The sequence below is a fragment of the Dermacentor andersoni genome, chromosome 8 (genome assembly GCF_023375885.2).
Source record: "Dermacentor andersoni chromosome 8, qqDerAnde1_hic_scaffold, whole genome shotgun sequence".
NCBI lineage: Eukaryota > Metazoa > Arthropoda > Arachnida > Ixodida > Ixodidae > Dermacentor > Dermacentor andersoni.
Window position 1 is genome coordinate 88801614 of NC_092821.1, and position 17163 is coordinate 88818776.

The following is a 17163-nucleotide window of genomic DNA, read 5'->3' on the forward strand; positions in this document are numbered from 1 at the left end:
TGACGGAATTTGCATGGCTGCGTCGGTCCAACTCAGTTGTAGGCTATAAGGATCAGAACAACCTGTGTTATGGCATATCCTGTCAAACAGGCCTGTATCGTTGTCAAAACCTAATATAGTAACCCCTGATTAGTCGCTCAACCTCAACGGGCACTGGATGTGTACGCAGGTGCAAGGCAACTTACAGGTGCATGTAAAAGGAATTACATCTGCTTTCTACGCACTTGGTACTGCGGTAAGAACTGCGCAGGATTTGCCCTAAAGGGGCATCGGCGCTCCGAGCAATAAATAAAGCCAGCTCCCGCACTGCAGCACAACTTTCCTGATTTGTCGAATAGCAGTGACTAGTTGTTGAGGCCGATGTTTCAGTTCCCGTTTATTGGTTTCAGGTATGGTACAGTGGCTAACAATGAACAAATAGAAAGATTTCCTAGAGAAGAAATGTAACGGGACCATCTGTTGTATAGTGACCCTTAAAGTACGATTGAAATAGCAGCTGAACAAAGTGGTTAGATACATAATTATCATTAAGAGCGCGATAAGTAAATTTAGAATAAAAGAAAAAAGAACATAAGAAATAGAGAATTATGAAAAATAACAAAATACTACAATACATGATATAAATTTTGAGGTTAGTATTGTGAGCAGCCATTTGAAATTTGAGCGTGTGACAGCTTTATTGCGACGTTTGAAAATTCGACGTGATTTATACGCCATCCTTTTGAAGACATGTCCGCAAGAAAAGTGACTAAGCATTTGAGCTCAAATGAATATGACGCTGCTGCGCTTCGCGAATTGATACAAACGACTTTGATGGCGATAAGAAGAATGAGATGAAAACTCTGAGCTTCTGATATTTTGGTACTTCCCGTATTACTACGCAAAGAGTGTAACTGCAAATACAGCACGTTAGCAATCCGCACCTGCCCGAGGAAACGATATTTAGGTTTGATCACGGGAGATGCCACATTGTGACGAAGGGAGCAGCTTTAGGAATCAACAAATGCCTACTCTCTGTGCCTAGATATTATTCGCCGAAAGAATTAACACAATTTTTTTTTGCGATACGCGCATCTCCTAAGAGTAAGGACAACCTTGTTTGTCGGCCGAGTTTTTAAGTCTGAGGCCGAATTCATTGTATACGAGAAGAGTTTATAAAAAATAAACAGTCACAAGATAAAGGAATTCTCGGGAAGTGGACACGAGCCAACAAGAAAAAAAGGTAATAATATCAAATAACGGCGACAAGGTACGACCGTCGCTAGTCGCGACTCTCGAAGCTTGTGCGGCTTGCGCAGGCGCGCTTGCACGAGGCCAGTGAAGGAAACCTGTTGGTGCCGGTCAGGCAGAGGCGCTTGCGCAGGCTCAGTCCCGACGTTCGGAGGCAGCGCATCTTCGTTTCGCCCGGCGCTTGGACGGCGAAGTAGGGGTACTTGAGGCGGTGGCTGGCGCAGACGCCCGACGGGGGAGTGCGGCAGAGTGGAACGTACGTCTGGTTGGTGGCGCACTTGCGGACGCACGCCCCGTGGCTTCCGAACAGGTCCCCGTCCGCCATGGGGCACTTGCCCGACGGGAAGTCCCAGGGTCGGCAGGCCTCGCCTTCGAAGAACCACAGGCGCCTCTTCAGGTCGGCGCTGTCAAAAGGTTTTGAGAGAGAAGCCGTTTTTAGTCCAGTTGCAGGTGATGCCGGCGTTGATCGCGAACTGACTTGCGCGCACACATCGGCCTGCGGCGAGAAGGCATGGCATCGGCGAGACGGAAATCCAGAAAGAGCAACGACGAACGACAGATGTTGCACGTCACAGAAACGAGAGGTCGGTGAGCAGGTGTAGGGTATCCATACATAATTTGTATGAAACTCAGCGTCTTGCTATTGGATGGACAAGAGGTAGTTCAGGTACTGAAACATTAGCGTACGCAGTCGTACAATTCGATAAATGTTGCACACAATTGCATTTATTCGCACGGAGGCGACATGGATGATATCTCGTATTTGAATTATACTCATCAAAGCTGCATCGAATATATGGAGTTATTGCTTGCGTAGGAACCGTTGCGTTAGGGGACAAATACAGCCTTATATGAGGGTTCTTTCCAGGTATGTTTTTACTCCAGAACAGTACGCAATGAGAAGTCCCTAGCATGGCGAGTGCGAACGCCAATGTCGCTCCAAGTAGACGAAATAGGTGCGATGTAAAATGTATACATGCATAAACCGGCAGGATATTATTTATTTATTTCGATACCTGACTTTGCAGTAAGGAAGGTAACAATACAAAGGAGGAACTAATTGCGCTTAAAATAGCAAAGTTAAGTGGTGCGCCCCAAAGGGAAGCGCCTGAATAACATAAAATATCGCAATGCCTTCATTTCCACAATTGCGCAAATAACTGCCTTGCTTTGTATGTCAAGCTCTTGGAGTTCTGTTTGTCAAACTGCGGGTCATGACCCCTAAAGTGGTCATGAACCTTTTTCTGGGGGTCAGCCAGGGTCCTGCTATATAAAAAGTTTGCTCACTGGAATAGCGATGAACGTTCAGCCTCGTTGCTCATATTTTCACGTGGTAGTGACGTATAAAGAACACAGTAGCGATACTGTGAAATACGAAACTATTATTGGGCGAACCTGTGCCCACAAGAACAGGCTACACTTGAACGGTTACAACGGCGAACACAGTCGGCGATCGTCAAAATCTGATCAGCGGGTCAAGCGCGTCGGCTTTTATACATCAGTCGTCGAATGTTCCAGAGTAATCGCTGGGACCCGCGTGTCTTCCACAAAGTTCTACGCTATTCACGTCGCGCATACATGCAATCAGACTACGCAAGGTTCGGTGACAGACTGTGAATGGAACCATCGATAACATTCCAGAAACTTCCTATACATGCAGGCGCTTCCTGCGCTGTGCGATAACATTTGTTAGGCGGTAAAACGTGGTCGCCCGATAAAGATAAACCTGTACACGTGTCAATATGCTCGTTGTACGCCGTTTCTTTTAACGGACCCTTAACGTATCATAGAATGACATCACTATTAAATTACGTCGCCTCTCGAATCTCCCGCGGCAATAATTTTCTAATCCTTCAAACACAGACGAAGTTAGGCGTAGTTACCGGAGCTATGAGCAGCTACCTCTCTCCTTTCATTTCCACAGCCACGCTGGAAGATGCGCAGTGGAACGTGTCGGCGATCGATTTAGAGATCACAAAATCAGCCACTAGCTGCTTGCGAGGATGCTGCACGACGACATTTTGAAGGAGAGAGCAAGCGATTATTTTTACTGCTTTTGACACGGCATTGTAAGTTTCCTGCTGTATGCAGTCCAGTAACCTCTGGCTTGCATGTCCGCAGGAGACTTGTTAATATATCGGCATTGTTTTCTTGTGATGCCCAGAAGGTGTTGCGGGGGCCTTTTAAAAGTAATATACTTTTGTTACACATATAACACGAATTTATGTTTAATATGCAGAGAGTATTATTAGTCGTGGCGACAGCACGGTTGGCTGTTTCGGCAGTAGTGCCAAGAGATGCATTCTGCCCCCCCCCTTCCAAGATCTTGTCTTCTACACATCTGTTCGTTGGTGGTCAAATAGCAATGTTCATGCGTGTGTATTTGAGCCTTTTGACGAATTGCAGGCATCTCTAGCAGGTGAACAGAAGACAATTGTTAAAGGTCATTCGAGACTCACTATTTGCCATACATGTTCGAAGCTTTCGGTGGGCTGAACCAGGAACTACACGGCCCAGATACTACCATCACAATACACACAAATGCCATCAAGGCTTTCCTCAAGAAGCTAGCTCTTTGGGAGAAGAAAGATGGAAAGGAAGTTATAAATTCTTTCCAACGTCTGAGTCAGGCCTTCAGTGAAGAATCACCTTGCAGAGGGCTGCAAAAAGACATACAGGAACATTTGACAATATGATACAAATGAGATTGTACAACAGTAGTTTGCTTGCAATCCATTCCGATGAACTTCGAACTATGTTCCTGATCTCATACGAGAGGAATTCTTAGAAGTCATAAACAACACCACAGCCAAAGAGGAGCTACAGGAACAACAAAAGTTCAGCAGCTCTACTTGCAGGGTCAAAGTGGCTTACACTTTCCCCATGACCAGCAAGTTCTTCCTGGAAGTTCTTCTTTCGCGTCAACTTGCACCCATGAAGGTGGTCTTCCGACTCTACTAGTAATCAAGCCAAATGCCAAAAACGGTTTGGATGCTCAAGCGAACTTGAGATGGGCCTCGAGCCGCACAGAACCACGTAATGATTTGCTTTTATCAAGAAAGAAAATAAACCGCTCTCATTAAAATACGTGAATGAATCGATCCTTGAAAAAAAAAGAAACATTCACAAACATTTTCTGTACCTCTCGGCTGTGTTCAGTGTTTTTCAATAAACCTAAATGTAATTGTATCTGCGTCATTAAAGATTAAGTTATCCGAGGTTTTTAACGGTTGGCAGTCACGGCATGTTCGGTACTACCAAAATCCTTCGATTGAAGAACCCTGGTACCACTAAAAAGTGGTCATGTACTGGAAGAAAGTTTGAGAAACGTTGCTACAAGGACACCTACGAAATCGAGCGCATAATGATCTCAAATGAATTTCCTCCAACAATTTTCGCAGAAAATTCGCTCATTCCAAACATGCCCGACATAGGAAACATGTATTTCGTTGCGTAATACCATTTTATCCTTTAGCTTGAATCGCTTAACTTTCTTGGGTGCATTAAGATACTACGACAACAATGGCCAAAAAGAAAAAGAAACGTTTCATGCAGTTTACAAAGAACGTAATGATGTACTCATGGGAGGCACATTATTTTCGAAGTGTTATTTGTTCTGATGGGACGCGGTGATTGATCACCCACCCCAATAGCTCAGTGGCTATGGCGTTTTGCAGCTCAGCACGATATCGTAGGTTCGACTCCTGATTGTGGCGACCACGCGCTGTCGTGAGGTAAAGGCAAAAGCGTTCGTGTGCTGAGCTATAGGTGGACGGGTAAATAGTTCGAGGTGGTTGGAACTAGTTCGAAGTCACCACGAAAGGGTGCTTCATCGCAAAAAACGTTACCTATAGAGCACATCAAGCTGATTAATTAGGCTGAGGGCGCACTTATCTCGCTATAAGCTTTGCTTATGCGATAATTATATATGAAAAAAAAGCTCATCTCTAGCAAAATAGATAACACCTAGCAACACCTAGCAAAATAGATAACAAATTTACATTTGAAGTAGCCAAAGCAGACCGTCGTAATGCAAGTGTCAGCGTTATCTTCAGTTGGAGTTGGAGCGCACGATTAGAAGTCGTGTCCAAGCGCCACTTTGTCCAACGGTCGCAAAAGTGCCTATGCTATTGTACAGGTACCTTGCGCCAAAGCTTTCGAGAGCCTACAGCAGTGCCAGATCACAAACCTAGTGAGCTCAAGGAGTGAAATTCGAGAGGCGAAAGAAACATCCACAGTGACTTCTGAGGTCGTTTATCATGATGCAAGATTGTCCGAAATGTGAACATGTCGAAGTGCGCACGCTGTGCTTATAATTGCACATGTTTGCGATTATGAAGAGAAGTATTCTCTTCACATCCCTAGCGACCGGTGTGACTGGCGCTGGGCTGGTAGATAAGATAGTCGTGGAGCCCTCTGGCCACTGCAAGGTGCCTGTGGTGCTGGACTGCACAGCTGAAAACTAGCGAAGGCTAAAAACGAGTTCTCTGGAAGTCACAGAGCTCACATTTTAGTGGGAAATGCGACAAGTTTTGCTTGGAGAAAGGCAGTTAATATTTGGTATCATCGGCCTCGTTGCTACACTTGACAAATCTTGTAATCTAATGCATTCGCGGGCGCGAGCCGTGTGTTCTGCGGCCCAGGTCTAGCGGATCGGCAGCTTAGAATTATGCGGTAAAATAATATGCGCTGAACTTTACAAGTACTCTCACAATGTTAATACAGTGAAAACAAGCACCGAGCACCCCCTGCTATATCTCGACATGGACTTTAAGTACACGACCGAGGAACATCTGTGTCTGAAATTATTTTCGTGGGGGAGAACTGCAAGTCGGCGACTTTTGGTTTCTTCACGTAATAACTGTTCAGTGTACAGTACTACTTGAAAAAAATTAAGTAACCCCGTTATGGCCATTTTCAAGGATGAATTGTAGCAGTGTCTCTTCTAGCAAAGCTCCTTGCCAAAATGGGTACTTCCTCGGCGCAGAAGCGAAACTTGTGTACTGAAGACCTGAAATTAGGAAAGGGTTATTGGGATTGTAGTGAAGTCGCATCTGTGAATCTCGTGAAGGAAGACGAAGAATCATTTGTTGAAGCAGGGTGCGTGCATCACCTGAACTTTTCCTACTTCTCTCCACAGTGCTGCTCATCGAGGGCTCCATCAAACGAAAAGCTAGCGGTACATGTTTAAGACGCGAAACGATGTGAAGGAACGACGGGACAAGAAAGACGCTCGTTCCAGTGCTTCGGTTCTTCACAACCTTTCAGTTTTTTTTTTTGACACAGCGTAACCAAGCATAAACCAACCAGACCAGCAATACGTACTGATGTATACCTAGACGATTTCGGACTTTAAAGCGTGAAACACACATGCCAATAAATTTTACACTCGTATTCAGACAGTCCGTCTTAACTGCATCAAGTTCGAACATGTAACTAGAGAAAAAAACGGCTCCTCCTTCAAGTGACATGATAGACGTATTCTAAGTGCGCAGTAATCACGCTGCTTCTCGAGAAACACCGAAAAAGGCGGCACAGATGCATCGCCAAAACAAAAAATGTGATGTAAGCGTAGACGCAATTAATGCACATGCATAAATGCAAGCTCGAAGTCAAATAAATGCGCGCTATGCACTTTGCATACCTTCCACACTGAGAGAACACCGGCGTGTCCTGGCATCTTCCCGACGGTTGATGGCCGTCAACGCAGCTCCTCTTGCAGCTCGCCCGGGAAGAGAACCTGTTGGCGCCGCGGTTGCAAACCTCCACGCCGTACGCCGTGGTCGCCCGCGCGCACGAGTTTGTTATGCGGTTGAAGTAAAACTGGTGCTGGATTCTCGGGCAGTACGTGAAGAAGGCGAGATCGCACAGGTGGATTTTCTGAAAAAAAAGAGAAAGAATTTATGCGGATCCGACGCACATTGAGAATAGACGTTTTGAGAAGCATGTTGTGGGTAGCTGTCTAGTCAAGGTCGTTTGGGCTTCTGCAGAGCGTTATCAGATGCACCAAACTGTTTGTGTAAGGTGAGCAATTGTATGCGCTGATTGTTTACTTACACAATGACACATTGTTTGTGAATCTGCAGAACCGACATAATACAACCGCCCAAATATTCAGCCGTAAGTCTGTAAGTGGGTGGACTCTGTTGTTTTCGCTGTAAGAAAACCGCCATAAATGGTTTACACAGCTTCCCTGTACATCCTCCCAGCGTACAAGGAGGCGGGCGTATACGAAAAGAAATTATGCAGAAACTACCGACGATGATTGCCTATATAGGTGAATAGTTAAACGTACTAGGAAGTTATTCACTTCAATAAAGGAATGATGCATTTGAATTTGCATATTTGCAGCAATGATGACTATTTGGGTAGCGCCTATTGTTTTATTGCCCAATTTCGTAGACAGCGGAGCTGCTAACCAGCGCACCCATAGCGCTAGTATACGTGGCTCCGTGTTATGTGTGTTGCCTCCAGCGGCGCGAGCATCGGCGTGGAAGGAGGCGACGGCCATCCTTCTCTCCCGTAGCCTAAGCCCTCTACCGCAGCCTGCACTGTGATAGAAGAGGGGGGCCGTCCTACCTAGCGCTCTACTACCGTATCCAAGTCTTCACACGCCCCAAATCTCTCGAGCGACCGCACTTGTCTCTTAGAGAAGAGTTAGAGAAGAACAGGACCTCTGTAAGGTACCTTGTAGCGTCGCGCTTACGAACAAATATAATGTTGCACTGCTCTGCAAAACGCTGAGGAATATGAACATGATCTTGAGGCTTCAGTGACTAGCCTGCTCTAGATTTGTCTTTGTCAATTACCGTAAATTACTGCACACACTGGAAATACATTTCCCATCTTGCTTCTTCCCTCCGAAACATTTTGTGGAGGTGTGGGATACTGCTGAGCATGACGGAGCTCCGAAGTGGACGTAGACTGGCCACTTACAACATGACGACCGATAGGGCCGCTGCAAGGGCAGCCACCATGCCGACAGAAGCCACCACTACCACAACTCCGACAGTCCTCTTGTCGCAGTCCCGGGATCCAGGAACGCTTTCAGGAACCAACAAACTTGATGTCGATGAGCGACTCCAAATGTACAAGCGCATCAGCGCCGATAACAGGTGCTACCAAACTGTTATGCTGGCTACTATAATTTTCTACCCGAAAGGAACGGCAAAGGCCTGGTCTCGAAACCACAAGGAACAACTGACGAGCTGGGAGGAATGTAAGCACAAGCTCCCCGAATTGATGGGGAAACCTGTTGGCCATCAGCGAGCTGCGCAAAAGGAATTTGCGTCCCACGTCCAGGCGTCGACCGAATCATATGGGACATACATCCGGGCCATTCTTGCCCTCTCCCGCAAGGTTCACGAGAGGATGTCAGAAGAAGACTAAGTGGACCAATTGCTAAAGGGCATAGCGAACGACGCTTTCAGTTTTTTTGTGTATAAGAATTTTTCCACCATCGCCGACGTCCATTAATGAATGTCAATGCTTAGAAGAATCATAGTCGTCGTATCGAGCACCAGTTGATGCGTCTTCGAAATACGGGTGCTACGTAGTCGTGCGAGGACCTTCACTTTGAGTATCAGCGGTGAACGTCGGAGGACCTAGTTCGTATCGTTCGCTGAAAGATCCGAGCCATGGCACCGCTTGGCTTCCAGACCTGTTTTACCGATTCTCGACCGACGATTTCGATTGTGCAGTCTCTCGTACGTGATGACTTGGTGAGCCTCCGAATTCAGTCTGTGTTTTCCGTCAACCGATCGGACACATACGCTTTCCCTACGATCCCTCCTTCACGTCGCCAGTGCCTCTCTAGGCCTTTTCACAACCCAGTGGAATAGCAAACATCTGATGATCGGCTGATTTCTTACAACTGCCGATACGTTGGCCACATTTCGCGTCACTGCCGCAATACCTGGACATCATTCCAAAAACAGTGCTTGTTCCAACCTCCTAGCCACAACTCGCCAGGTACTCATTTACCCCCGAAAGATTGCCCAGAGCCATACAACTATACTCATACGTCCTCATCCACACGGCAGAACCGTTCATCCTTACCAGGATGACCCCTGTCTCGCTCACTGACTATTTGCCGTTCTTCGTCCCCCATGTACAGGCGCTCTACGGGAAACTGACGGGTGGAGCTTCGAGGGATGACACTGCTTGAACGGCACTGACTGCAATGCGCTACTGACCTTACTGACGGATAGGAATTTACCTAATGTGTATGTAGATGGTGTCTCTGTAATTGCTCTGCTCGATACAGGTACACAATCTCTGTGATGAGCGACCAGCTTCGTAGACGGCTCACAAACGTCCTGACACCTGCGGCGTCCTGTGTTGTGCGAGTCGCTAACGGAAGAACACTGGCCTGAATAGGAATGTGTGCCGCTTGCGTTGGTGTCGGTGGCCGCCACACATCTGTTTCGTTCACTTTTGTACAAGAGTGCCCAATGAAGCTATCTTAGGGTTTGATTTCTTATCCGCTCACTCTACCCTTATTGACTGCTCCGCCGGACTTGTTCTAATTTATTTACTTTATCTTATCCTGACCCTCCTAAGGAAGTTCCCAGCAAGCTCTGCTTCGCCGAGCACATTAGACTCACCCTACAAGCCATGACCAGCGTCCTGCTTTATCCAGCTCCACCTGTGCCTGACGGTGATTGAGTTGTGTGTCCTCTCGCGGACGTCCTCCTTGCCCATCACGTTGCTCTTCCGCACACCATCGTCAGTATGACCAACAACTCTACAAACATTCATTTCGTCAACTTTGGAATCGGTGATCACGCGCTACCGCAAGCCATAGCCTTACGTATGCTGTCGTCCTCCCAAGCCTGCCAATTTTCTGCCTTGGCTGTTTATACTACGCCGTTTCCCGCTGACTCTTCATCTTCTTTGCCGGCTGTCCTTCCTCAGTTAACAAACACAATTGCTCCCGAACTTCCGCCTCACCCCACCGACTAGTTATGCCACCTGCTGTCCACGTTCAGCGACATTTTTGACCTGGATAGCCCTTTAAGCCAGACCTCTCTCACAACACACCGTATCAACACCGGTGACGCACAGCCTATTCACAAGTGACGATACCGTGTGTCCTTACACGAACGACAAGCCATTCAAACGGAGGTCAAGAAGATGCTCTATCGAGGAATTGTTTAACCATCATGCAGTCCTTGAGCATCCCCTTTCGTTATAGTTAAAAAGAAGGACGCCAGCTGGCGTTTCTGCGTGTATTACCAGCACCTAATCAAGATCACAAAGAATGACGTTTAGCCTCTACCACGCGTTGATGACTCCCTCGACTGCCTCCACTATGCGAAGTACTTTTCTTCCATCGATCTTCGTTCCAGTTACTAGCAGGTTGGCGTCGACGACTTGGACCGCGAGAAAACCGCCTTTATAACGCCCGATGGGTTATACCAGTTCAAATTTATGCCTTTCGTCATATGTAATGCTCTAGCGACATTTTAACGCATGATGAATACACTCCTGCATCACCTCATGTGGTCCATCTGTATTTGTTACTCAGATGACGTCATCGCTTTTGCTCCTATATTTGTTACGCACATGGAGCGCTTCTTGCTCGTTCTTTATGCTTTTCGCGACACTGGTCTTCAACTGAATTAGTCTAAATGTCACTTCGGACGCCGCCAAATTACTATCGTTGATCATCTTGTTGATTCATCTGGTGTGCGCCCAGACCCAGACGAAGTTCGTGCCATACGGAAGTTGCCGTGTAAACATGCACTACAGATGTTCAGAGCTTCATGGCCTGTGCTCGTACTTCCGCCGCTTTGTGCACAATTTTGCTGAAGTCACCCATCCGCTTACTGCTCTTCCGAAGGACTACGTTTGATTTTCTTGGGGACCTCAACAAGCGACCGCCTTCTCGAAGCTTATCTCTCTCCTAACATCACCCATTCTGGCGCACTTCGACCCGTCTGCTCCAACAAAAGCCTGCAGGCATTCCAGTGATCATGGAACCGGTGCCATTTTTGCCAATGACCACGAGGCCACGGCCGCGTCGTTGCCTATGCCAGCCGTCTGCTTTCGCCAGCTGAGCGGAATTATTCCTTTACTGAACGTGTCTTGCACTTCTCTAGGCAGTGACCAAATTGCGCCCTTGCCTATATGGGCGGCCCTTTGCAGTCGCCATAGACCACTATGCGCTCTGCTGGGTTTCTCCCCTCAAAGATCCCACCAATCGCCTAGGTCGCTGGCGCTACGCCTACAGGAACACTCCTACACAGTTGCTTACAAGTCGGACCGTTTACACCAAGATGCCGACTGCTTGTGCCACCACCCAGTCGATCTTCCTGATGTTGGTACGACCCATGCTTCTACTTCTGTATTTTTTCTATCTGTTTCGCTGACCTTACTGACTGACAGCGCCGAGATCCAAGCTTGCGGGGTATCATGAAATCGCTCATATGTGGGTCATGTGATCCTTCTCGTCGCGTGTTCCTACTCCAGGACGGCACTTCATATCGGCGCAGCAGGTAGCCTAGTGAATATGTGATGCTGTTCGTCATTCCCTGGCACCTTCGCACCACTGTTCTGTCGACGCTGCACGATCTACCATTTCTTTGTCTCCCCGGGGAATCCGTACGTACGACCGTGTCTGGTGACGATTCTTTTGGCCTGGCCTGTACCAATCTGTCCACCGCTACGCCGCTTCTTGTGGATTATGTCAGCACCGGAAGAAGCCGTGTGTGCTCTCTGCTGCCCGACTCCATCCTCTTGACGTTCCTACCGAACTCTTATATGGCGTCGCTGTACACTTCCTGGCACCTTTCCTCACATCTGACTCAGGCAACAAGTGAATTGCCGTCGCAACAGATTATACAACTCGGTTTGCGATCACCAGAGCCTTTCAAGCAGATGAAGCCATCTTCCTGTTGCACAGCATCATTGTCCATCCCAGCGCTCCTCGGCAACTTCTTACCGACCAGTGTCGCTCGTTCCTATCTACAGTTGAGGACCAGCTGCTCCAATCCTGTTCTACCTAACAGAAACTTAGTACTGCATACCATCCGCAGACGAACGGTCTTAGTAGAACGGCTTAGTAGAACAATAACGGACATTGATCTCCCTGTCTATTTCTGATAATCACCATGACTAAGATACTGCTCTCTCGTTTGTCATATTCGCGTACAATTCATCACGCCACGGCACTCCAGGTTACTCGTCATTTTATTTCTTGTACGGCCAAGGACCAGTAAAGCCTTTTAATACAATTCTGCCTACTGCTCAAGAGTCCGTGTCTTAGTATATCCGCGATGTAATTGTTCGAGTCGAAGAAGCACGTCAAGTTTCTTACCGTCGCCTTTTGTGCTTCTCAGAAGAAGCAGAAAGCATTTGCGACAGTCGTCATGGGGACGCCGAATATGTTCCCCCAGGAATCTCGTACTTCTATGATCTACCACCCGCCGCTTTGGCCTCTCATAAAAACTAATGTCCCGTTACCCCGATCCTTACCAGGTCCTCCGTCAGGTGACCGACGCAGCCTACGAGATCTGTCCGGTCGCACCTACCGCTCGCTCCGTCCAGAGTTCCCATGACGTCGTTCATGTTCGCCGCCTAAGGCACTAACAGACCTTTCCTGCCCAAAAAGCACCGGCACGGCGCTTCCACGCCAGGTGGAAATATGTTGCAGAACTCTGCTCAAAGTTGAGGAGGATGAGCAAATGCTCGAGACTGATGAAGACAGCGCTTCAGTGACTAGCGTGCTATAGACTTGTCTTAGCCTATACTGTAAATTACTGCACATTCTGTAAATTAAAAAAAAAAAACATTTATTATGGGGTTTTACGCGCCAATACCACGACCTCATTATGGGTCACACAGGAAAATTTCGACCACCTGGGTTTCTTTAACGTACACCTAAATCATAGTACACGGGTGCTTTCGCATTTCGCCTCCCTAGAAATGCGGCCACCATACTGAAAACACGTTACCAGTCTTGCTTCTTCCCAGTGCAACAATGTTATTCTAAATCGAACCTAACGGGAAGCTTTAGCACCTACATGGGAAACAAGCAGTCCTTTCTTCTCACAACCACTGCACCGAAATTAATGAGTTATGTTGAATTTAAAAGAGACATTTACATTGCGATTTCAGAAAGCGATTTTTTTATTTAGCTTCGACTTTTTAACATAAATTAAGAAAAAGTGCGAAATTTCAAGAAACAATGCTTGAAGTATACAAATCTGTACCTCAGCAACTAAAAAGGATATCGCAATTCTCTAGGCTGCCCCTAATATTTCATTTATTGCAGACAAAATGATATATCATATGCCACCCTGAAATACACCGCTATGACTATGACTAAGGCACCGTTCTGACTACGGCATTCGCAAACCTTTACAAGGATTGTAACAAATTTACAGAAGTCTAAAATTCATACTTCAAATTTCTCCGATTGAGATGCTCCAAGGGATGTAGTTTACAGAGATGCGATATTAGTTTTTGATGCTAACTAACAGATTTGTAAGCTTTGTACTTCTATTTTGAGATTTACCGATTTTAGACAATTCTTGTCAAACATGCTATGGCATAAATGAAAATTATTATTGCGGCAATCACTGTGATTAACCACTCTCTCTTAAAATGCAACAATTCTCATTCAGATCGGTTGAGTGGTTTTCTCACAAAATTATTTATGCGTTTTACATCTATTTGAGCAGCTGGCATTAAAAATTGTCCAGAGCTAAAGATTCCTCCTAATGCATCACACCTGTTCTATAGGAAGCCCACGAAACATAACGCTGAATATACGCAAGCCCGCAGCTGCAGTGGTGCATAAATGATAATAAAAAACAATGAAAAAGGAAAACACATCGGAAGCTTTGCAGTAGCCGTTAAGCTGGCCAGACATCTACTCCGGAATACCGAGGAGCTGTCTGCCAAGCTGTCTAACAAAATCGTCAATTCATTGCCAGTCGAGCAAGTAGCTGGCTGTCTTCAAGATAAGGCTGATACACAAGCATGCTCGTTTCCAAGTGCCGAGATGAAGCAACAATCTCAGGTTGTACTTCTTTTTATTGCGTTTTCTTTAATTGTGCGTCATGGCATACGTCATGGCGCGAATATCAGTTCTTTGCGGCCGATACGCGACGTGGTGGCGAAAAAGAAAACTGAATGTATGTGCAGAATCCCTGCGTATGAGTATGATGTGTAGTGTAAAAACAGATATTTTCGAATGTTGTAATACGATGATGTGAAAATAATTTGATAATAATGGTTAGAATTGGCTGCACCATATTCACAATCTCTTCGGAAAATATTTGATATTTGATTCTACGTTCCCGTAGTATTGATATTAAGTTCGATTCGAGTATTTGTTTGGCACTATTCCATCCGTATTCAATTCGGTCTCAAGAAAGTTACTATTCCCACACCCCTAAATATGACTGAACCACTTTCATGCAGTTCCGCAGGCACATGAATTTATATTCGAGATGAATATTTTACGTTATGGATTCCCAGCTAGGCTTGAAAAGGATTGAAGGCAATGTGGAATACCATGTACAAGGCGCCTCGGAAGGGTATGTTATGAAATCCCATCCCAATTAATACAAATTACCAGCCCCTCTTGCAATATTTCGAGCGAAGCTTAGTGAAATGTCATCGTAGACTGATTTATAATACGACACAAACGTGAAATATTATGCGCGGTTGTCACCACCTGAGTTATGAAACATGGAGGTCAACTTGAGTAAAACTTGAAGCAGCGCGAAAAAGACGAGGACAGTAATCGAAAACAAACACAACAGGACGATTACTACCCTTGTCTTCTTTGTGCGGCTTCAAGTTTTGCTCAAAATGAACCAACTCGCCCAAATCAAGTTGTAGCTAATGCGGGTAAGCTTCACTAGTTACTCTGAGTGGGACACGGTAGCGGGTAGCGTCACATGGCACGCATTTACGTGGAAAGCTGTGAAACAAGCTATAAGCATGGCCGCAAGAAAAAAAAAAGAACATTTAACAGGTGGGTATGTTAATATCACGAAGGACCTACTTATGATCCCTGGAGGAAAGTACGCCTAGCGATTTCCAGTTATACCTACCTTGAAACAGGATAATCGGCAGACATCAGCAATGCCTTCTCATTGCCGGTGTTATTACATCACCTATTCTGTCCCATTCTCAACTGCATTTCTATTCCGTTCGCGCGTATCCGGAAGTCCGACTCGCTTCCTCAGTGCTCATTTGGCTTTTGCGACGCCATTTTTACTATAACCGGCGCCACTCACCTCTTCCGAGCCATCCTCGTCACCATTAGACTCCGACTCCTTGAACAGGAGGCCTGTCATCGGCTCGGTCGTCGTTCCATGCTCTTGTTTCCGCGTGTCGCTGTTTTCTGAAGCGGCGTTTACCGAGGTAGTTCGGGTCGTCCTCTGCAGTGCTTGGGTCTCGCCAACAATGTAAGGTGCCGCGTGGAGCAACGCGGAAGGCTGTGCGGGCGCTGATGCAATGGCTGACGATTTTGCCTTCGGCGATGGCCTTGAACTCATGCGCAGGAACTCTGCAGGAGTTTACGAAAGTGGTCTCACGCTTGTGCCTCGCTAATGCAACTCCCGCTCGAAGTTGGAATAATTAGCTTTTTTGCTTGAAGTGCGTGAACCGTACGTTTAAGTGAGTGCAGGGGAAATGGCGTTTGAGAAGCTATTGCGAAAAATTAATGCGTGAAAGACGTGGCCATGTATACCAATTCACGGTCTACCCATATAACCCTGATTCGGCTTCTGTTTTGATGGCTGTTGCTTAAATTGCTTTGTTAGAAGGGCTTAGGCCAAAGCGAAAAAGAGGAGGCAAATCATGACCCGAAAGCTGCAAACGTATTAACTGTATGTTGAAATCGACTGCCTCATACCGTTACTCAAATGATATTGCACAACAAAAAACCACACGGACGCAAGAGAAGACGACACACCAAGCGCAAGCTTTCAACTAAGTTATTTGTACCACTGAATCGATTTTATACATGTGAGGCAGTGTAGACTGCACATGCGCTTACATGAAAATGAACTGGGCATTCATGTAACATAGTTACGAGTCATGTGATGCCGCCTCCAAGAAACTTAGTTTTTTTTCTGTGAGAGCGAGTGAAGGGAACCTAACAGACTTATCACTCAATTTCGCAATCATCTGCGCTTCAGATATTTCACGGATGAGCTGCGTGCTGCCACGGGAAACAATCGTGAATTGGTCCTCAATAGGTTTGCATCCATGCTCGCGACGATGAATAGCTAAGAACCCACCGGAGCCATTTTTTACATTGTTGCCGTAATGTTGTTGCTGAGTAATGGATTACCAGCTTGCCCGGAATGCTGCTCTCATTAACCTCATACCGTACAAGGTAATAAGATGGTGAAATTTACTTGTGTACAGAATCAGTGAAATGAATTCACGACTTGTCGCGGTCAGGATTTCAGGAATGCAGGCTTCCTTTTGACTAGGCATTCAATTCGCAAATTTTCTGCCTGTCTATAAGTTCACAGCGAGTGATAAAGCTCTGCTCTTGTTTTCTCTCTACAAGGTCGACAGTGATGCTCAATGTATAGAGTACCCTTCAATAATGTGCATATGTTTCAGTATGTATAGATAGGTGAGCAAAACAAGAAGAAGGTGACAGCGGGAGCCCAGGTTTCGACAAGTGGATTTGTCTTCTTCAAGGCCTTAAAAAAGAGAAGTCCATTTATCGAAACGTTGGCTCCCGCTTTCACCTTGTTCTCGTTTTGCTGTTCTCGTTTTTGATGCTGAAGTTGGGGCATAGCATCTTGGGTGGAAAGATGCTCTCTAAAGCCAATAATTGAGTGGGGGTAAACAGATGTGTCCCGGAGGTGAGTGTTCACACGGCTTAGGAGTGCGTGCTCCGTGACCTTGCCTACACATGAAGTTAGCGAGATGGGCCATAGAATGGCGAGGCTA

General features: G+C 46.3%; 1 protein-coding gene across 1 annotated transcript; it reads right to left on the bottom strand.

Moving 5' to 3' along the window:
- Positions 1-1261: 1261 nt before the first annotated feature.
- On the bottom strand, positions 1262-16031 carry LOC129384203 (uncharacterized). Its single transcript, XM_055069422.1, has 3 exons — positions 15486-16031; positions 6875-7110; positions 1262-1634 (listed from the first exon to the last, which is right to left on the bottom strand). The coding sequence occupies exons 1-3, from the start codon at positions 15744-15746 to the stop codon at positions 1262-1264; spliced, it is 870 nt and encodes a 289-aa protein (XP_054925397.1). The 5' UTR covers positions 15747-16031.
- Between the last annotated feature and the right edge of the window lie 1132 nt (positions 16032-17163).